A 23,086-nucleotide genomic window follows, 5' to 3' on the forward strand; every position below is an offset into this window, starting at 1 on the left:
TTAACAGAATTAAAAATATTTGAATACTTTAATCAGAATCAATTTTAATTATATAAATTACTATATAATTTAATTCTTAAATATCAAACATTAATTTTTTGAGAATACAAAATTTAAATTTTATTAAGGAAAAAAAGGAGAGAAGGGAAGAGAGTTTAATTTTATTTTTATTAAATTATGTGCTTTATTTGTAATTTTTTTGTGGGTTTTCTTTTGTAATTTTTTCCAACATTTTTTGATTAACTTCTGGTAAAAGCTCATTCCATCAGCTTCCGAAAAAACGCGCGTAATACGTCAGAATCGATTTTTGTTCTTTTTCAGCCGTTTGGGTAATTTCATTTTAAAAATCAATTTCAGGCACAAAAATCAATTTTGAAGACTAACCAAACGGGCACTTCGTAGTCGGTGTACTGATGAGCAGCACATACTCCTCATCTAAGGAACGGTTTGGGCCCTTCAATTTATTTGAAAATGATCTCAGTTTGTTTATTTTAAATTAATTTATAAGTACTTTTAATATGGTATATATTGAAATAAAAGATGAATATTAAATCTGGACCTCGTTTATTTAGATAGTTAAATTGTAAAAATTGTAAAAATTTTAATATTGGATTATATCATTTAGATTATATTTGTGCTATTCAAAATATTCTTGGATAGTCACTGAAAAAAATTTAAAAAATAATATTAAATTAACCAGTCCAAGTTAAATATATACTGACTAGATTGATGATGAATAGATTTATTAAAAAAATTTAAATTTGATAAAAATAAAAAGAAAAAAGTTTTAAATTTGAACAGTTCAGATTTCATCCAAGGTAATGAATAATCTGGTACTCATTCCCTGATGAGCATGGAAGATGGTTTATATTTAATATTAATTTTTTTTTCAATTTTTTATTTTAATAAATACAATATTAAATATGGAGAATAGCATAAATGTCTTAAAGGATTTCAAGTGTTAAACTTTAGCAATTTACAAGTTTGGTTCTCAATTTTGTAACTTAATTACGATAAGTTTATAATTTGTGTTTCAAATTTTAATAGGGAAAACAAATTTGTGTATTTTTCAGCCACATTAAAATTTGATAAGTGAGTTGCAAATTCATTATAATGAAATTGTAAAATTGAAAAACAAACTTGCAAATTTATGGAGTTTGACATTTGAAACCTAATTTAAATTAATTAATTCTCTTAAGACTTATATGTCATTCTCCCTATTAAAAATACCTAAAACTTAATTTGAAATGAATGGCAGAGAACATTTTGAGATAAATTAAAGGGCCTTGATTAACTCTTGCCTTAATGAGCATGCTGTGGCAAAAGCCTTCTATTTTCTTTTTCTTTTTTGATACAATTACTCATTATTCATAAGTCGAGCTGAATAAGATTACATTGGCAGCAAAAATTTTCCTAACAAGTATTTAATATAGTAAATAATTTGGAAGTAGAATATATATTATTCATATATTGTTGGTGTATATATATACAACTTTGAATGACATCGTAACAATATAACAACTATATCTAAATCTATATCTATCCTCTCTCTCTAGTAACTACATATATACAGTATCTCATGTAATAACTACCACGAGATTGTGGCATTAACAATTTTATATCTAACACTCCCCCTCAAGTTGGAGCATGTAAGTCAGCTGTGTCCAACTTATTGACAAGCATTTTTAGTTTGTCTTTCCCAAGAGCTTTTATAAACATATCTGCCAACTGATCTCGTGTCCACACTTTAGATGGCACAATCTCTTTTGAGTGAGCCTTTTCCCTTACAAAGTAGCAATCCATTTCAATGTGCTTGGTTCGCTCATGAAAGACTGAATTCATGGCTATTTGAAGAGCAGCTTGGTTATCATAGTATAAGGGCGTCGGGTTCTTTTATGGAGCTTGCATTTCTCCAAGTAACAAACGTAACCATATGACCTCACTAACAGTAGTTGCCATGGCCTTATATTTAGCTTCGGCCGATGATCTTGCTACCACACTTTGCTTTTTTGTTCTCCATGATACTGGAGAACCACCTAAAGAAATGAAATATCCATTACATGATCTTCTAGTTAATGGGCAACCTGCCCAATCAACATTGCAATAAGCTTCAATTTCCATAGTGCCTTTTGCCTTAACTAGGATCCCTCGCCTAAATGTACACTTTAGATGTCGCAGGACATGTTTTGTAGCAATCATGTGCTTCTATCTAGGTGAGTTTACAAATTGGCTAAGTTGATTTGCAATGTATACAATATTTGGTTGCGTGGCTGTCGAATATTAAATCCTAGCTATCATCCGCCTGTACTTGGTCGCATCAATACATGGGCCATCATTAGTCACTTGTAGTTTGCAATTTTGCTCCGTAGGAAAACCATTCGGACAACAATTCTGCATATTTGCATCCTGTAATATATCTTGGATATACTTACGCTGGCTCAAAACAAAACCTTATGGCGAGCGTGTAACTTCAATACCTAAGAAGTATTTAACTCTTCCCAAGTCCTTGATACTGAACTGTTCATCCAAGAATCTCTTTGTTTCTTATATCTTGTGTCCATTATTACCCACCAAAAGTACATCATCTATATAAATGAGATAGGTCACATATGACGTGTGAGTTCAGTAGATAAGTAACGAATGATCCTTACTTTGAAAAAAACCAATCTCACTTAATGCCCGAGTAAATTTCTGGTACCAATTTCGAGAGGCATTTTTTAAGCCATACAAAGACTTTTTGAGTTTACATACTTTGTGCTCCCCTTCACGAGCGAACCCTTAAGGAATTCGCATGTAGACATCCTTATGAAGATCACTATGGAGAAAAGCATTGTTGACATCAAGTTGCTGAACAATCCAACAACGCTTAACAACAACTGCTAGGAGTGTGCAAACCATGACAAGCTTGGCCACAGGTGCGAAGGTTTCATGAAAATCCTTGCTTTCAATCTGCAAAAAACCATGAGCAACCAAACGTGCTCTATAAGTAGTAATAGATCCATCTGGATTAAACTTAGTTTTGTAGACACATTTGGAATCAATAACATGCTTGCGCGGTGGTATTGGCACTAAGGCCTATGTTTGGTTGGCCTTAAGTACAACAATCTCCTTTATTATAGCCTTACACCAGTAAATATGCTTGTGAGCTTGGACAAAGGTCTTAGGCTCATCATGCGAAGAGATGGCCGAGATAAAAGCTTTGTTTGACTTGGAAAATTTATCATAATGAATAAAATTAGAAATGGGGTACCTAACTGAGTTTCCTGAAGGAAGAGCAGTATAAAATAGGGAAGGTGATGGGGGTAACTCAACAAGGTAGTCATGTAGACGCTAAGGAGGTGCACACTAGCATTAATTGCATCTTGGAGCCACAGAGGTGGGGATTGGCATATCAGTCAAAGAAATGGGAGGCACGTTAGAAGTATCATGTGTCCCCTAAACAACATTGTCGCTTAATGAAGGCACAACATCATCATCATCTGCCATATATGTATCAATGAAAGGTCGTGAAGGTAAGGGAGACTATGGCTCTTTAGCCATTTGATCAGCATAAGGAAATGACTCCTCAATAAAAATGACATCCCGAGAAATCAAGCACTCTTTTCAACTAAGATCATATAGCTTATAGCCTTTCTTGTTAAGAGGATAGCCAAGGAACACACAAGCATTGCCCTTAGCTCCAAACTTGTCATGCTGCTAGGTGGTTCGTGCATAAGTGAGATAGCCGAAGACTTGCAAGTGGTCATAGGAAGGTCGTTGACCATATAATATCTCATATGGTGTCTGATTATTGATAACTCCAGAGGGCAATCGATTGATAAGGTATGCTGGCGTTAGAACACACTTACCCTAAAGCTCAAGAGGCAATCATGCATGAAAATGAAGAGCTCTAGCAATGTCTAAAATATGACGATACTTTCACTCGATGACCCCATTTTGTTGAAGAATGTAAACACAAGTTGTTTGCAACAAGATTTCTTGTGCCTCATAGAATTTCATAGACCCTGATTGAAATTTTGATCTATTGTCAACACAAACCTTTTTAATGCATTTTCCAAATTGAGTTGCAATCATATTGATGAACATTGGCAAATAATGACCCACATTAGACTTTTGTTTCATGAGATATACCCAAATTCTCCTACTAAAATCATCAACAATGGTGAGAAAATAATGTTCTCCTATCAATGAAGTCACTTTATATGGACCCCATATATCACAGTGAATTAAATCAAAACACGAATTAGTTTTTATTAAACTAGAAGCAAAGGGAAAGCGAGTTTGCTTTACACGGAATACATGAATCATAAAAAGTAGTCCTATTGATTGAAACAGAATCAAAAAATAGAGAAATATGTTTCATCTTCTCAATCGAGGCATGGCCCAAACGTTGATGCCACGTGTCATAGTCCTGCTCATGCTGTACTCCCATCGCTGCACCCCCATACTACATTGGCTTGAGAAGATATAACCTATCAATGCACTTACCTACTCCAATTAGGTTCCTTGTATTCAAGTCTTGAATCACACAAAAGTCAACCACGAAGAGAACAACACAGTTAAAGTCTTTGGTGAACTTACTCACTGATAATAAATGGCATTTAAATTGTGGAATATATAAAACATCATCAACTTTTAGTTTAGGTGATAATATTACGCTCCCAATACCTCGCACTGGTATCTTGCTTCTATCGGGTACACAAACTGGTGGAGATGATGTGTCCTGAAGATTGACCAACCTGTTCTTATCATGAGTTATGTGCACCGAAGCACCTGTATCAATGATCCACGATGCATCAATCTATGAATTACCTATCATATTTGCCATGGGCTGAGCTTGCTTTGCCATATCGCCATCCAAACTTAGGTACTGCATCAATTTTGCATATTGTTCTATACTTAAAACTTGGGATTGGACTTGAGTCATTACTTACTTGGGCCACTCTAGGCCCCCCGTGTCGATCTTTACGATCTCAACCTCCTTTCCTCTAATCTGGTGGATAACCTATTAGTTCATAGCACTTTTCTTCAGTATGTCGCATCTTGTTGTAGTGACCACACTTGGGTTTATCTTTCCTAATATCTTTACGATCACCATGCACCTAAAAAGCAACAGCGTTGGTCATAGGCTTTGTAGATGTCGAGATTACCCTCTGTTGTTCATCTTCTGCTACTAGGTGATATGCCATACCTAACCTTGGCATTGGCTTCACGCTTAAGATATGAGTTTTGATGGTTGCAAAGCTTTCGTCCAATCCCATAAGAAGGTCATAAATTTGTTCACATTCTTTGGCTTCTGCAAGCTATTTTTGGATATTACTTGTACAGCCTCCACACGTACACTTGGGCCCAGGCATGATGGATTGTAGTTCATCCCAATAACCTTTTAGTTGTTGAAAAAGGATGGAACAGATTGATTTTCCTACCTCACGTGTGTTATGGCTCTTCTGAGTTCGAAGGCTAGTGGTGCACTACCCTTACCAAATCTCTCTTCAAGATCAACCTATATTTCACGAGTAGATTTTGCATATCGAACACTACTGCTCACATCTTTGTCCATTGCTCTCTTTAGTCATCCTTTGACCATGGCATTGCAATGCATTCAGTGACTCAAAGTCTATGAATTTGCAGTCGGTATAAGGATGGATCTATCAATGAATCCAATTTTGTTTTTCGCAAATAATGCATTGCTCATGTCATTAACCTACTCCCCATAGTTGTTTTCATGGAGGAGCTCTCTAACGTAGACTTGTCCAGGATTGTTAGAGGCATGGACATAATACAGTGACATGATATCCACAACATTGTTTGCTGTGCTATTCTCTCCATCGTTAGTCATGGCTCTGTGTTAGTGTTTGCTCTGATGCCATAAATAATTTAGAAGTAGAATATATATTTTTCATGTACTGTTGATGTATATATACACAACTCTGGATGATATCGTAACAAACAGCTATATCTAAATCCATATACAGTATCTCATATAATAACTGCCACGAGGTTATGGCGTTAATGATTTTATATCTAACATATAGTTGCATGCCTAAAATTTAAAATTATGTGCTTGTTATTAACGTTTAATATTTCTTTTCACAATAGATTCCAACCCTAAACCCAGTGAAAGAAAGGGGTGAACGCCTTCTATTTTCTAAAGTTGATTGGCTGGCAAGCTAGGATTTTGAAGGAGGAGCATGCACACATTGAAGGCCGAGGGGCCTACTTGTCCTTTTGTTCCCTTCCACCGTCGTAGTCATCATTGGCATTCGAAAGACATGGTTTTTTGAGCAAATCATTTTTCTTTTGCATGTAGCCGTTTTCTTTTGAGAAGAAAAAGTACCGTTATTAACCAGTATTATTATTTATTTATTTAGAAAAATTAATTATTTATCCCTAATAATTTTAACCCAATTATAATTTAATCCCTAATTTTAACTCATTATAATTTAATTTCTAAAGTTTCAATCTATTAAATATTGACCTCCTGTATTTTACAAAATAAAATTATAAAGATTAAAAAGATTTAATAATTTTAAATATTAATAATACATTTTAAATATTTTTAATTTTTATAATTTTATTTTTAAAATAAGGGATCAACATTTAAGAGGTTGAAACTTTAGAGACTAAATTATAAAAGGCAAAGTTTGGGGACTGATTTACAATCGAGTCAAAACTTCAAGAACTGAGTTATGACGAGTTAAAATTTAAAGACTGAGTTACAATTAAGTTAAAATTATAAAATTAAATAATTAATTTTTTCTAATTATTTCCATGTTTGACTTCGTTCATTTAAGAGTAGATTGTGGGCCTCATGAAATAATAGTTAGTACTCCTCCGTTTAAAAATATAAGATATTTTTAATTAAATTTTATCCTAATAAAATATTTACTTACCTTTAAACTAACTCCATCTTTTTATATTTACCCTTATTTGGTAAGATGTTTTACCTTTAAAAAATTATAAAGGCATCTATTTAGTTTGGGCGCTTTTGAAAAAAAGTAATGATTACACCTTAAAAGATTAAAAATACCTTATATTTTTTAACATTTAAACTTTTAAAAAATATCTTATATTTTTAAACAGATGAAATATGTTATAACAAGATTAACTATTATTTCCATGAAATAAAATAAATTTTATTATTTATTATAAAATAATAAATAAATTAACTATTATTTATTATAAAATAAATTTTAATGTACTCTTTTACATTAATGAGTCACATTGTTTATAGTTTATGAATAATGCAGTTTACCATAAATTTTATTCGTTATATTAATTGATACTATTGCATAAAATCTCAAATGGTTTGAATCTCAATTTCTATAAAATAATAAGATCCTTAGTCTTAATCAAAAGTAAAATTAGGTCTAAAATGTTTTAACACTTACAAAAAATTATGTCTGATTTGACCACTTATCAGTGGTTTAGGTAGGATTTTTTGTTGCTGGATATCTTAGAGCATGAATTTTTAATAGATCTCCCTTCTTCAAAAGATTGGAGTCATTTTTCATAATAGAAAATGAAAGAATCACTGACAAACGCTCCTTAATTCTTACTTTTTTTTCCCCCGTTTGGGGTCAAAGTATCCATTAGCCCACAGTTCTGACTTAATACTTTGAATGAATGGTAACATGTTGCCTAAATTTGGGTAAACCAACAATATGAAAAAAAATACTGGTTAGTGCCATTTCCACTGAGGGGTACGTGACGGGTGTCACTCTAACTTGTTGCCCGACTTATGTGCATATCAGGTTAGCCCGGTACTTGATAGTTCGGGAAGTTTGGCTCAACTCAAAAAATATTTTTAAATAAAACACTTTTCTTTATCACTAAAAAAATACACTTGTTCTTGTGAGATTTAGTATATTAGTGCTGATATCATCACACTCTTAAAATGAAAAATTGAGCTTTTGAAGGAGGATATTTGTGCATGATAAAAAATATATAATTATCTTCATTTAACTTTTAAGATGAAATTTTGTGAAACTAATATTACGATGGAAAGTAATAATTTTTAAAATTATATGTAATTAAAAATTATTCATTGTTTTTATGTATTACTAACTTAAAAATTACTTTTAAATTTTGAAAATCATTTAAAAACTAAAATCATAAATAATCTTAGACTAAACTATGTAGGAAGCCTAACAATATTGATCTGATCCATACTTGGAATAGAATAATATTATTATCTCCTATGCCTAGAGTAGCATTTATACAAATAAATTTTTAAAAATCAACATTGTGAAATAAAAGTGATTAAGTACAAATCTGAGGGCTCTAGCCATACCAAAAAAAAAATCTCAATATTTTTATAAACCACTTTTAGTTATTCAAATAAAAAATTAGTTATATTATTAAAATTGTTTATCATCATCTTTCGTAAATGTTATAAATTAAAAAAATGCACTCCTTTTATTCCCTAACTAGAAATCGATAATAAAAATGTTTTTGGAATAAAACTCTTCTTAAGTAATTTACACACACACACACACACACACACACAAGCAAACACGAATACCTGGTTTTATCCCATTTTCAATTTCAATTTTTGAAGGTTTTCTTCAAATGTGTTTGGCGTCATGGATTGGTAGCGAGACCATCGTAGCGGGAATTCGGACTTTCACAGCTTCTGTTTCTTCCGTTTGAAGCAGTTCTTCAGATTTCAACTCCTCGTCTTCTTTTTGAAGTGATTCTTCTCATTTCAACTCTACTTCTTGTTCTCGCTTTTTCCTTCGCCGGTTTTGGGCTGACCCGAATCTGAATCATGCCATCTTCTACAGATCTCTTCACCGATTCCCATTACAAACGATATGGCTTCCATTCGAAGACAGACTATGATGATGATTCACCTCGCACGGTTCCGAATCGGTGCGAACCCATTATCGCTCGCTCCAGCTCCTTCCACTCTCCGTCCACCTCGCCAACTTCGAGGAGTCATCAATCATCTCCGACTCATTCCCCCAGACTTGGCCCCAGTCGGCTCTCGAGCTTCCATAGATCCCATTCTTCACTCTCTTCTTCGCCTTTCGGATGGAACGCATGGGGCTTCTTGAGAAACTGGAAGTTGCAACTGAATCCGCCTCAGCAGCACAAGGGAAAGTTGAAGGCGGGAAAGTCATGGTATCGCACGAAACGAGTGAAAGGGCTTCTGTTGCTTCTTGGGCTGCTGGGTTCATTCTTCTTGGTTAATTGGATTATGCTTACGCGGTTGCAAGATGAAGCGGCCCATTCAATCACTGAGTCATCGAGAAATTCATCTGCTGATTCAGTTCCGGTTTCGGTTCAGGTGTGTGCATGATTAGTATTGTAGACTTTCAATTCTAAAAAATGTTTTTTCCCGTCCCTTACTAATAGTTACATCTTTTAGTTTATACTTTTTAGTTTTTACGATAGGTTGTGTTGAGACGAGTGAAGTAAATGGTAGAGGTTATTGATGTGACCGGACGAAATTTGAAACTTTTCTACCATGTGCCTTGAAGTGAAGCATATATATAAGTCTATACATGTGAATTCTGAAAAGAGAAAAAACGATGGACTTGTCTTAGCGGTGCATGAACATCTTTCGAAAGGTGGTTTCGGTATGGGGTACTATGCATATCCTTTGCTAGATACCCAATAACTGGTTCCCAATCTTTAAGTTTTTTGGCTAATACCATATATTTAGCGTGCGGATGTCAGAATTTTGCAATTTTTTTTTTTTTTTGAGTTTAACATAGTGTTCGTTGTGGACATATATTTTAATCCAGATACAAATAAATGAAAAATGATCGCATGATTTCCTATTGTGATGGATAACTGTCAGGAATGATGCACGGTGAAATGTATTAGATCGCATACAGTTGAGAAACTATGAGGTCTGAGGAAACCACTATTAACTTGTCCCCTTAAAACAATAGTGCTCGTTATACATGATATGTGTTAAATATTTTAGCAGATGTTGAAATTAACATGTCTGAAGTTTCTTGGCCTGTGAAAGTGTCTGTTGACATTTTTCTCATTTTTTTATTTTCTTACAGGGAAAATGGAAAAAAACTAGAAAAGGGAAAAAGCCCCAGAAGGGAAATTTTGAAAGATTGTTGGCTTTGGCTGCCCATGCTTTGGCAGAGGTATCAGTACCTGTAGCTTGTTAGTAATTACAGCCCATGAAGTATTGTAATCATTAATCTAAATGGCAGAGCAAATCTTATCTTTATTTGCAAGTTTTCAGTTGTTCTGATTTGTTTCATGTGGGAACAGAATAAACGTGAGCCTAAAGATTTGTGGCAGGAGCCCTTTGCTCCTGCTTCTGCGTGGAGACCTTGTGCTGATCAGCGTAATTGGGAACCTAGTGGTATGTTGATGTTGAATTTGATTTTATTTTTAATAAACGTGTGTGTGAGTAAATGAAGTTTGTTGGTCTATAAGGTGACACTCAAAGTCTGCTGTCTGCTATTGTACTCTGATAGAGGGAAATAATGGATACATTTTGGTTACTGCAAATGGTGGAATAAATCAACAACGAGTAGCTGTAAGTGATCTTTATTAGACTGTTCCACCTCTATGTATACTTTACTTCTGAATTATGAGTTTGGTCCAAAGAAGACAAACTCTGTTGTTGAATTATTAACATTTCAAATATGTTGGTTTTGATTTACTATAGGTTTGCAATGCGGTGGTTGTGGCGCGATTACTTAATTCGACTTTGGCTGTTCCCAAATTTATGTTTAGTAGTGTATGGAGAGATGTAAGGTGATGATGCTCTTTCTATCCTCTTAACTTTTTCCTTCTTATCTTACTTTATTGAATAACCAATATTTAGTCCTTGGGCCAAGTGTCCAAATGGGATTCTGTTGATTCAAGGAATGTTATATTACCTGTGTGAAATCTCTTCTAGTTGTGGCTGAATGTAATTCGCTATTACACTTGTGCTTCAAATGCATATCTAGGATTTTTTGTGCTGATTAATTCAGGGTAGGGTTTGGCTAAGGACATACGATTAAATATTTACTACATCACAGGATGTTAAGATTTTCTTTTTGGGTTTCCCATACATAAGTAATGTGGATCATTGATAATTGTAATTACTCTGATGTTTAACCAGAATTGCCAATTTTAACATCGCTGTTTATTTTAATGATATGTCTTTAGTTCTTCAATTCTTCTTCTTCTTGCTGTTGTTGTCAATACTTTTTCTTATAATTGCTTTACATGGAAATTGACAATACCAAATTGTATAATTTCAGTCAGTTCAGTGATATCTATCAGGAGGAGCATTTTATACAATACTTAACTCCTGATATAAGGATAGTGAAGGAACTTCCCAAGGAATTGCAGTCTTTAGACTTGGAGGCAATTGGTAGTGTTGTAAGTTATTTCCCTCCCAGAAAATTTACTTTCACAGTCAGTTCCTTTTGTATTAAATTATTGGGATTGTTTTCTTTCAGGTGTCAGATGTTGACATGGGAAAAGAGGCTAAGCCAAGTTTTTACTTGAAGAACATTCTGCCTATTCTACTTAAAAATCAAGTTGTCCATTTGGTTGGATTTGGGAATCGCTTAGCATTTGACCCAATACCATTTGAGATGCAGGTAAATCCCCCATAATGTTTTGTGAATACAATTGGATTTGTCTTTTTTGATCTGAAGCCCTACTATGCTGTTTCTGATTGGATGACTTCATCTAGAGACTTCGTTGCAGATGCAATTTTCATGCCCTGCGTTTTGTCCCCAGAATACAAGAAACTGGTGCTTTGCTTCTTAAAAGGTTGCGCCAGCATACTGGTCATATTGGACTGTTGGATTCATATCTCATTGGTCCATTTGCAGAATCACTTTTGGAGGAAAGAGGAAATCATTCCAAAAAAGCATCTAAATATCTATCTTTGCATCTCAGATTTGAAATTGACATGGTAGCTCATTCTTTGTGTGAATTTGGGGGAGGTGAAGCCGAAAGGAAAGAATTGGCAGCTTATCGTGAAATCCATTTCCCTGCACTGGCACATCTAGTGAAGACCACAAAGTATGCATTATGCTAATTGCACCAGATATATACCCCCACTTATTGTATCATTTTAGTAGTTCTCTTTTAATATGACTCCTTTTGGGTCAGTTTGAGTAGATCTGGTAGTTTTCTAAAGCAGCCTTTTCAATTAATCTAAATTTTGTTATTCTGAGATCTATATATTGCTATATGCTTTTGCTTCTCCCAGTTCTTGTATCTCTCTTTAAATTATTATTATCTCTTATCTATCTTGGGGTGGGGGTGGGAGCAATTTTCTGCAAGACCCCCAAAACAATGTTGGATTCATATGGCTGCCCGTGTTGTTATTTCTATTGTAGAAGTGTCCATTTCATTTTGGAAAAAGATTCTGGTTGTTTAATCATGTAAAATGTTTTCTTTTGATCTCCTTCATATTCCAAAAAATTTGACGGACATACTCAGTCATATGCTATTTTGCCCCTCCTCTGGAGGATGTAGGTTGTAGATAGGATTCATTTAATCCCTCAACCAAGAGCCAGCTTAGCTTCTGTTCCATACAGCAGTTTTTCATTTTCTTTATTACAATGACAAAAAGAACCTCCTTATTCTTTCAACTACATTGCCTTCCAATAACACTAATTCTTTTAATTGCAGATTGCCCACTCCTTCAGAGCTAAGGTCTGAAGGTCTGTGCCCCTTGGCACCTGAAGAGGCAGTCCTTATGCTTGCGGCTCTTGGTTTTAACCGGAAGACTCATATATTTGTAGCTGGTTCTAATTTGTATGGAGGTCAATCACGGTTGACTGCATTGACCAGCTTGTACCCTAATTTAGTGACTAAAGAGAACTTGCTCTCTTCATCTGAACTTGAACCATTTGCAAATTATTCATCTCAGGTTTGCTGCAGTTGCAATTGTTGTTTTGCTTATGTTAGGTATTTTACGAGTCCTCATCTTAATGAATCTGTTTCCTAAGCTGTTTCCATCATGTTATGTTCAAAACCAATATGGTTGAATGCTAGATGAGATTGTCTGGTTGTAAATCTTTGTTGGATGTGATTTTGGAGTAGGTGATATTGAAGAGGTGTATGGTCAAAGGGGGTTTTGTGATGGATTGGCTTCTAAAGTTGTTGAGTCCTGGTTTCTGTTTCCATAGAGTAGGATTGCTATCCTTTATTTTACAACATCAGAAAACTCATTTGACCAGAAAGGCATTTAATGGGAGAAATAACTGTGCATACAACGCATGTGTACAAATTCCGTTTATAGAAACTTTGTTCTTGAATATAATTTCTGCTCTTGGGCTGCTTATTGATGCTTTCTCTTGAGATGCTAAACTTCCACAAGAATGTCATTCTTGTTTATCTGAGAGTTTTCTGGATGGCATTTCATGTCCTGGTAATGTCGCATTAGCAGCAAGGTAGTGTAGCCTTGTAAATCACTTATTGCATCACTAGCGGGGACCTTTGGTATTTGACTATAGAGGGGGAAGTGAATGCTCACTAATTCACCACTCTGACTTTTGTTAATTGGCACATTGCCTGTTGAGGCCCCTTTGGGATTTGATTGGTCTCCCATCCAACAATCACTACTTGACAATTCTAGTTTTTACTGGATTTTGAATTTACAAAATTGGAAATAAATGAATAAATAATGTGATTTTGAATCTCTGGGGGCCTTGGAAGCTGTCCTATTTCCATTTTACATTTTTTATTTTCTGAAAGCTGCAGTCTATTCTGCTTGGTTCATTTAATGTGATTCATTTGATGAATGACAGAAAGCTCATTTCTTTTGTAGTTGGCAGCACTGGACTTCATAGGCTGTACTGCTGCTGATGCATTTGCCATGACCGATTCAGGAAGTCAGCTATCATCTTTGGTGTCTGGGTACCGAATATATTATGGTGGCGGCAAAATGCCAACAATACGACCAAATAAGCGCCGGCTCGCCAGTATCTTCACCAAGAACTCAACAATAGAATGGCGAGTGTTTGAACAAAGAGTTAGGAAAGCTGTTAGACAAACCAAACATGTGCAGACAAGGCCCAAAGGGAAGAAGTATTTACAGGTACCCTCGCTGTAAAGAATGTATGTGCAGGACAGATTGATCTATTCTTTTGCACTTTATTTGGCTTACAAATACCCATTGCTTTTGGTAACATTGTATTATTTATTACCACCCACAATGCCAATGACATTGTGGATTTGTAAATGTGGTGCATGAAATGCCCCCATTTTGACTGTGCATAAAGTTTTCAACTTTCAAATATTGATTATGATGAGAATACTTATAACATGACTTCGAAGTCGAAAATCTGTTGACAGATTTATAGGTACAATAAATGCATAAAGTGTTAATTGTGGCCCCATCTGTTAGACGTGCGTTTGGGGATTTTCTTTCTTGTTGCTCTTGTAATATTGGTAACTAAATGTTGGATCAAATTAATAAAATAATAACTAAAAAATTATCCTTGTGTCGATGCATAAGGATATTCAAATTAAAAACTTTTTTCCTGAAATAGCAAACCCATTACAGATGAATAGAAAATAGATAATTATAAAGGTAGATTTCTGTGAGGTACGAAAAAACATATTCCGTTTTGCAAGGGAACAAAATTTTGTACAAACCATGCACTCCAAAATTTTGGTTGTTGAAGTACTTTTTTTCAAGAGGATGAAATGCCCCTCGGAGTAGGAAGGAAACTCTTGGAAGAAAAAAATTTAGAGTACAATTAGCTTCCGCGATGAATTTGGGGGGAACAAAATTTTGGCTGTTGAAATATAAAGAATTAGATTTTATACCTGTGCACAATAATATATTGAAAGGTAACATAGAGAAAGAGATTGTAATTAGTTTAATTTTTCAAATTATTATTTTGTTTACATTAAAATTCTAAAAAAAATCAATGAATTGCATACCTATTTTTTACAATTAACGTAAATTAAAATTTTAATTTTATCATAGGTTTCACATAGGCTATTTTAATTATAGGTTTTATATTTTTCACTCATATATGTTGTTTTATTATATAAAAATTAAAAATAAAATTGACTACCGTACTCACTAAATGATAAAAAAATTGTTAGAAAAGTATCTTTTTGAAGAATATGCCCTTACGAATCATTACTTTATAAAATTCATTGTAATCTTGACTTGAATCTTGAGAAGGTAATTCATATTCAAGAATTTTCATTATGTTTCGAAGGAAATTTGTCATCCTAATTTACACCTAGATATTGGAATAGGGAGCCAATTAAGTTTAGAAAAAAGCGTTATTCATGCTTTGATGACATCATATACAACTTTTTTTTTTCATCTCTATTTTTTTATACTTCAAAGAATCATTCCCGTGAAAAAAACATTGACAATAGGATGATGCTAAATATTTTTTTTAAACTGAAAAAAAGGACCAGACACACCAAAATGGCTGAAAAAAAAAAATTAAAACAACACCATAATATAAGGATTATGCGGCACAAGCTACTGTATTTATCCTTGTGGGCCCACATAGATGTTGAGGAAAAGGTTTAGTCACTTGCGCTGCAATTCGACGGTAATTACAACGGGTAGACATTTTTCTTACCCTTTTAACTTCGTTGAATTTAAGAATTTGATGTTGGTAATAAGATAAGAATTTTCAAAATAGTAATATTTTTTTAAATGGTCCAATTCAAGTCGATCGTTTTCTTAAATAATGTTTAGATACTAACTAATTAAATACAAGTCACATGCATATATTGCATAATATTTGAAAAAAAAAATACGAGACATATTGCACTCTATAAATAGTGAAATTCATTATTAGTATAGTACTAAAATATTGATAATCAATATTAATGTTCCTTGACATGTAAAGCCACAGTCCCTTCTCAGAACTTTTCTTGATTCTTAACTCTAGGAACTATAACACGGACGACCATCAAACGTCTCAAAGCTTGATCGAGTCTTTTTTGCATATAGAATTGTCACGTTGAATTGTCTTCGCGAAATGCTTGTACTGCAACTTTAGTGTCCGAGAAAGAAACAATGTACTTTCATGCTACTGAAGTATTTTGGAATGAAATATATATTATTATCCAATTAATCATTGAGAAAAAGTTTATGTTATCACTAATAGAAGATCTCTCGTTTGGTGACATGAACTCAAAACATTGTGAAAGTTCTTCTTCTTCATAATACTGAAACTGGAAACACAGACAAGGTCATTCTCACAATGTGATTCAGACTTCCTGTCAAAACAACTTCACCGAAGCTGAAAGCACCCATTGGTTGAGTCACACAGAATTGTATTTCCAGATCTTGTGTTTGCTGTGGACTTATGGTAAACCAAGATGGATTCAACTTTACTGTAGTTCCATTAGGTGGTAACACCGATCCCAAGTATGTTTCTGTCTTGTTGGCCACATTCATGACAGTTCTTCGCACAGAAACTGAGCCAGTCATTGATGATATTGTCACTGAAGGAAGGTTCAGATTGTACGGATAGTCAAGTGAGAAATTGCAAGATTCCCCTGTGGCTGCTGTTATATTTGCAGGATCAATGTTTGGCAAAGAACACAGGAAACTGATGTAGTCTTCATGTCCTATATATGTATGTATCGAACCAATATGAATCTATTCAGCAGTTAACACAGACGTATACAATAACTTAATGTAAATGAAAGGGTGACGCAAAAGAATATTGAGTTCTGTTTGTCTACTGCGCGCATGCACTATGCTGGGTGCAATAGACAGACACATGGGATGGGCGAGTGGACTCCATCTGTCAAGTGGGGTAGGCCCCACTATCCTATGTGTTGGTCTGCTACGCATTGTGGACGTTAAGAACAAAATGGAAGAAAAACTATATGCATGAAGTCACACTCATTGTTACGTATATCATGATTTTTTCCATTCGTCACTGTTCAAGCGCGAGTTATAATAATTGGAAGAAGTCTCACATTATATAAATTTAATCAGGGAAAGATTACACAAGACTGGACTGTATATTTTTAAATTAATATATGGTGTCAAATCCACTTCTTCTCAAAATCTAACAGATCTCCTTAGCATGTAACCCTACCCGAAAATAATGAGCACCATCCAAAATAGATTGAAGGGTCCAGATGGTGTTCATCAATGCAACGATCACTCCAAAACCCTAAACCAAGTCCACAATTTTTTTTTTTGGATGATGAAACTTTTAATCCTTTAAATTTATCTTAATTATTGATTTGGTTTCTTAAGTTTAATTTTTACCAATTTAATTTTTTAAATTTATCTTAATTATCGATTTGGTTTTTATTATTTAAAAAAAATAACATTTACAAAATATTGATGGGAGTCTTGTACATTAATAAAAAGAAGTATTCAAGTAAAAAAAAACAGACTCAAATTAAAAATTAAATTGATTTAAAAGTCAATTTGGGTTTTAAAATTTATGGGACTAATACAATAATTTAAGAAAAACATAAAGACTAAATTAATAAAAATTAAACCTTAAATGATCAAATCAACAACTAAACAAATTTAAGAAATTAAAAGTTTCATTATTCTACCAATTCCTGCATGTAACATATGCATCCCACTTTTACGAGCGGAAAAGATCCTGACAGAAAACATACCTACTGGGAAGACCAATCCAGGATCAATAGCAGAGTTGGGGTTGATCATGCCAGCTCCATGATCAAAAGGAGTGGAAGGGTACAAGCTATTGATATCATTTCCTTGAGCCATGATCATCTCTCCAAAGTTATCATACCTAGTGGCCGTTGTGCATATTGCAGAAGCTATCATGGAAGGAGTCCAAGAAGGATTATGCTGCTTCACAAGAGCAGCAATGCCTGCAACATGAGGCGTGGCCATGCTTGTTCCAGACACCAACCCGAAGTTCTGACCTGCGAGCAGAGGTTGTAGGGCACTGATAGGGCTCCAAGCAGCCCAGATTTGGTGGCCAGGAGCAAGGATGTCTGGTTTCAGAACATCTGCAACATGTTTGGTGTTAGCGTCGAGGATGTCTGGTCCTCTTGATGAGAATCTGCTCACTACGGGTGCTCTCCCTTTGAATGAAGCAACTCTTCCTTCTCCAATGGCGGCTCTGCCACCATATAATGTGTCACTTCCGTTGTCACACCTTCTCGTTTGGTTTTCGTAATATTGTAATATAGCCTGTGACACAGAAATTAAAGCAGTTTATTAAAGGTTTCTTTTCAAGAATTCTAGTAATCTCTATATTTCTTATAATATCTCAACTTCTCAATTTTTTTTCTTTTGATTATTAATTATATTATATGTAAAATAAGAGGCATTTTAATATTTTAAGGTCATGGAACAATACAGTTTTGTACTTTTTTAATGATTTTTTAAAGATAAATATTCTAAAATTGTGTAGTTTTGGTACTAACAGATAATTTCACTAAAAAAAATACTAGCACATAAAAAGAAAAAAACAGTTAGCTTCTTTTATTTTTAATATCAGTTAAATTACACCACATTCTGATGTTTTAAGTGAAACAACATGTATACTAGTTAACAAGTTATCTATATAAGGATTCATTATCAATTTTAAAAGATGAAAGAACTATGAGCACATCACATAAAATTTTGAGGTCATTGAAAACGATTTTTTCAAAAACAGGCCAAACACTATCAATATTAAATCTCAACAGATTTTATTAATACTGGTTGTTTCAAGCTTTTGCAAAAGTTTATTTTTTTAAAAATAATTCCAAACAAAAATGAATTTTAAAATTAATTAGAGACGCCAAGAGGGGTGGTTTGAATATATACCTGGGAATCAGCAACAGAAGGGATCATGATGCCAGGAACAGCAAAAGGAACAGGCTCTGCAATATAATCACCAAAGCTAGGGTTTGCAGCAAGAACAAAACCCTGAAGGCTTAGGGCTTTTGCTGTGTCAACAATGGCAGTGAGAGTAGAGGTTCCATTGTAGAAGCCAGACGAGAAGGAGCAGATTATGACACTGCCTCGCAATGTCTCAGCGTCCAAAGCCTCAGGGTGTTGACACTCTTCTGTGTATTCAGGAGTCCTTGGAAATGTTCCATTCACTTTCAATGCGTCCTTCGCTAACACTAACTTACGCAGCACTGACCCGTTTCTAAAGCCTGGTCCTGCACATATTTAAACATCTTGTACATATATATATATATAGTGCCAGAACTTAACTCTAACAAGATACATTGAGACAGATATATAATTAACTAGTGATAGATCTCTAGGTTTTTCGGTCCTCCCCTCTCCAGGTGAACACAATCTAGGCTTAAATACTCTCCCAAGGAAACTTGGAGTACGCTATTAAGTGGGGAGAGAGGAAGAGAGGTTTAATGGGTTTCACATGTTAAATAGTTTGCTGTACCTTAAGAGAATCCTTACTAAAGAAGGTCTTGAGACCCTTAAAAACAAGCTAAATGCATACAAAGATAGGCATCTAATAGGTATGACCTATTATAATATCTATCTTTCTCTCTAATTGCATAAAATGTATGGTTTAAAATAGGGGTGTACATGGATTGTGTCAAGGTTAGGTATCACCTCTGTCCAGTGCTTGACCCGATGTGCAATTTGGGCCAGCCTCCCTCAAACAACTCGAATAGATCGAGCTTGATAGGGCTTACTAAACTTTCCGGCATTTGCATAGCCCTAATTGAAGAGAGCCATGTTATACATGAATCCACCACCATGTCTATCTCTTTTCAATTGCATGAAACTCAATGGGGGACTTGCTCTCATTTCTAGCTAGAGACATATGGTGATTAATTAGTTAGGCACCTGAGAGGCCAACGCCACCGAATGATTGGCCATCTGCAAGAAGGAGAGAAGCAGAATAGAAGCGATCAGTGGAGGAAGAAGCAACAGAGAGAGTCCAAGGGCTGAAGGAGAGGACAGAGGAAGGAGCAGGTCCGTTGTTGCCAGAGGCTTGAACCACAAGCACTCCTGCTTTTCTTGCAAACAGCAGACTGATCTCCAACACGCTCAGCATCGTCACTGTGTCTTGAGGTGCTTCCTCTGGTCCTACTGATAGGCTTATCATGTCCACCCCATCAGCCACAGCCTGCAGCCAAATTCATAAAATCATTTCACTTGCTTGTGTATGTGAAAATGATGATGCATGAACAAACAAAATTTGGCTCACTTGATCGATTGCTGCAACAACGTCTGCAATAGTTCCCACGGTTGGATAAATAGCCTTGTACACTGCAATTCTGCAAAATCATTCCACACAACCAAATATTCAATTACATAGTTTTAATTTCTTCAGAATTATTCAAAGTTTTTCTATATATCTTTCTTTCATAGCCTATGGAGTACAGTCTTTTCCCAAACAAATCATAGTTTTCTTCAGAACTTCACCAAATTTACAGGCAGTTTCTTTCTGTTCTCTCAACAAGTTTGTGTATGTATATTTCAAAAATAGAATAACTTTTTTGCAATTTTTTTCAAACTCAAATTAACGTAAGTCCATGTAATTTAATTACTTTTCTATGAAGAGTTTACATTTTGAAAAATAAAAAAGATCAGGTCGATTAATGTAATTCTCATGGAATTTAAAAAAAAAATTTGTGTTGGTATAGAAAAATTTTAAAAATTAATATAATAGTAATCAAAATCTATTTAATATCATCTGATACGACTCCCTCTTTTCAAGTGTAAGACATTTCTTTTGGATGTAAGGCATTTTATAGAATACCAATCATTAGTCATTTGTATATAATTCTGAAACTAAGCAAGTAATTTTGATAAATTTCTATGAGAATTTTAAATAAAAAAAATATGAATTATCCTTAAAATTCTGTAAAATATCTTGTACTTAAAACGAAGCTAGCAACCCACACACCCCCCCCCCCCAAGTTACCTGGAAAGTCAAATTATAGGGCTTGAATTGTAAAAATATATTAAATCGGAGTGCGGGATTTGGTTATTTAATTTGTATTTGTATGTAATCATTGGAGCGACTGAGCTATATGACTCTGAATAATGTAAAATTAAATTTAAATGGAATATTAAAATGAATTCTATAACTGCACTATTATAATTAATTAGCAGCAGATCAAACTCACCTGGCTCGTGGTGCCATTCCGCAAGCACGGCCATAGCAAAACCCATTGACCACCACATCAACCCCACAATTCCCGGCAGCGGTCGACGCCACATGACTGATTAACCCATTTCATCATTCAACTCTCAAATTATTATATATCAGTTTTACTTCTCTACTAGAAAATCACTCTTATATCTCACACAGGTAATCTAAATTAAATCATAAAAGTTTCATGTCCTTTTAGTGACATTTTCAATTGCTACGGAATAACCGTTAATTATCACTGCAACTGAATAATTTAATTAACAATTTCAACAAAGAATACATGAAACTTCAGTAATTTTATGATTTCATGAGTTTTCTAATATTTAGACTAGAGAATTTTTCATATATATATTGACCTATGATTTTCGAACCTGCCATGGCCATCAGCATCAAAAGGTGAGAGAAAATCAAGAGAAGGATTGAGAGGAGCGATGGCTTGAGCTCCCTTAGAGAAGAACCTGGCGCCAACTATCTTCCCGTTACAATCACTCTCAGAGAATCTTGGACCGGTCTCGCATCCTCCTGAGAACTTAGATATGTTTGATTGGAAAGGCCGTGAAGCATCGTAAGCGAAGCTTCCATGGCTAGGGTTTATCCCACTGTCCACAAAACCTATCACCACTCCTTCTCCTCCTTCTCCGTCCTCCCACACTCTCATTCCCTCTACCCCCACAAACGCAGGCGTGTATGTCGTTTTCATCTTCGCTCCTCCGTCTCTCTCCACCACTCTCACTCCTTCTATGCCTCTCAGTCTCCCAGCCTGATAATCAACCCATAGTCGTTATAAGTTCAAAGGGCTTCATATTGTGTCAATGAAGGACAGAATGAGAGAGACGATACCTGGGATGGTGTGGTGTGAACGGAGAAGCCATTGAGGATGTGCTTGAAGCTGTGAAGCTTAGTGTAGCTTCCCTTCTCTAAGGTTGTTTGCAGAAGCATTTCATGAGATTCCACCAACTTGTTTGCATGTACCATCCCACTTTCGCTATCCAGCCATGCACGCAGTACACATAGATCAGAAGAATATATGTATGTATGTATTGACCAATTAATATCTTTGAAAAATACAGTATTATATGTTGGCATGAAACTAAAATATTAACCTTTTGGGGTGCGACGAAACTCGAGAGAAAGCGACAGCGTCTCCTTCCAATAAGACCAAGTATATGGATCGTTCTTCTGCAAAACAAGCTCTGAAGAACAGGAACACCAAGAAGGTCGCCAATATTACCTGAAAAGCTTTCTTTTTTCCAGCCATGGAGATTTAGGGGTGTGTGTAAGGAGAGTTACATGTGTTTACACACACACACACACACACACAAATATATAATCCTTCTTCACATGCACTGTTAACGTGAGCTCGTCAGATTCCATATTGGTTTTGTGAACAGATTTCATAGGTTACTTTAATTCAAGCGTTTCCATCTTGCATCACGCCAAACAACCATTCATGTATCTCTTTCTCTCGCGCTTAACCCAGTTTTTCTTGCTTTTTTCTCTCGCTTTTAATAATTATTAATTATTCTTTGTTTTCTAACGTCTCTTTCCCTGTTTGGTGATAATTAACTAATGGGATCGCAAGAAATAATAATAAAAGACTGAATTTACGTTTTTATCCTTCAATGGTGTATTTTTATCTCACACAACTACATATTTTTTGTATCAATTTGATCACAAGAAAATTTGAATAATTTATTTCAATTCTCTAAGAATAAAATCTATCTCAGAATATCATGTAAAAGAAATTATGACACCTTACAAAGTTGTAGTAAAGCAAGATACAATTTTAACAAATCAAAATATTAGTTCACTCAAGAATAATGTAAGTCCTCAAACTTGTCCTGGAACATTATTCCCAAGCAGATGGAATCAGACTTTGGCATGAATTTCCACATCATGTAGAATATTAGTCCACCAATTCAACAATATTGTTATGGCCTGTCCAAATTGACAAAATTAAGCTGACTAATATATTTCATTATTTGTTCAATTAATTATTTTACCCTTATTTCAGCAGATAATCAGTTATCCAGATTATAAGA

At 34.6% G+C, this 23,086-nt stretch overlaps 2 protein-coding genes across 3 annotated transcripts; one reads left to right on the forward strand and one right to left on the reverse strand.

Moving 5' to 3' along the window:
* Positions 1 to 8,531: 8,531 nt before the first annotated feature.
* LOC129292099 (O-fucosyltransferase 15-like) lies at positions 8,532 to 14,257 on the forward strand. Of its 2 annotated transcripts, none has more exons than XM_054929620.1 (10): positions 8,532 to 9,292; positions 10,023 to 10,112; positions 10,243 to 10,336; positions 10,452 to 10,513; positions 10,646 to 10,734; positions 11,229 to 11,349; positions 11,430 to 11,573; positions 11,669 to 12,003; positions 12,619 to 12,897; positions 13,760 to 13,932. In XM_054929620.1, exons 1-10 carry the CDS (start codon positions 8,771 to 8,773, stop codon positions 13,779 to 13,781), a joined length of 1,758 nt encoding a protein of 585 aa, XP_054785595.1. In that variant the 5' UTR covers positions 8,532 to 8,770; the 3' UTR covers positions 13,782 to 13,932. The 2 variants fall into 2 exon arrangements, with proteins under 2 accessions (XP_054785595.1, XP_054785594.1); XM_054929619.1 differs by having other exon boundaries at positions 8,538 to 9,292; positions 12,619 to 12,859; positions 13,760 to 14,257.
* A 1,875-nt stretch (positions 14,258 to 16,132) lies between these two features.
* Positions 16,133 to 22,302, reverse strand: LOC129293151 (subtilisin-like protease SBT2.4). Its single transcript, XM_054930954.1, has 9 exons — positions 22,148 to 22,302; positions 21,885 to 22,029; positions 21,416 to 21,804; positions 21,019 to 21,114; positions 20,094 to 20,163; positions 19,730 to 20,012; positions 18,731 to 19,071; positions 17,566 to 18,109; positions 16,133 to 16,545 (listed from the first exon to the last, which is right to left on the reverse strand). Exons 1-9 carry the CDS (start codon positions 22,300 to 22,302, stop codon positions 16,133 to 16,135), a joined length of 2,436 nt encoding a protein of 811 aa, XP_054786929.1.
* Positions 22,303 to 23,086: the final 784 nt, after the last annotated feature.

Source organism: Prosopis cineraria, unplaced genomic scaffold (genome assembly GCF_029017545.1).
Source record: "Prosopis cineraria cultivar Desert tree isolate PC_DT_omini unplaced genomic scaffold, ASM2901754v1 PC14, whole genome shotgun sequence".
Taxonomy (NCBI): Eukaryota; Viridiplantae; Streptophyta; class Magnoliopsida; order Fabales; family Fabaceae; genus Prosopis; species Prosopis cineraria.

Excerpts from the sequence above, each read along its gene's own strand:
- LOC129293151 (XM_054930954.1), bottom strand. The coding sequence starts at position 22,302 with ATGGCTGGAAAAAAGAAAGCTTTTCAGGTAATATTGGCGACCTTCTTG. Across the intron at positions 21,805-21,884 it reads TTCACACCACACCATCCCAG|GCTGGGAGACTGAGAGGCAT; the intron begins GTATCGTCTCTC and ends GTTGATTATCAG. Across the intron at positions 16,546-17,565 it reads TGGATTGGTCTTCCCAGTAG|GACATGAAGACTACATCAGT; the intron begins GTATGTTTTCTG and ends ATACATATATAG.
- LOC129292099 (XM_054929619.1), top strand. The coding sequence starts at position 8,771 with ATGCCATCTTCTACAGATCTCTTCACCGATTCCCATTACAAACGATAT. Across the intron at positions 10,113-10,242 it reads CTGCCCATGCTTTGGCAGAG|AATAAACGTGAGCCTAAAGA; the intron begins GTATCAGTACCT and ends ATGTGGGAACAG. Across the intron at positions 10,514-10,645 it reads TAAATCAACAACGAGTAGCT|GTTTGCAATGCGGTGGTTGT; the intron begins GTAAGTGATCTT and ends GATTTACTATAG.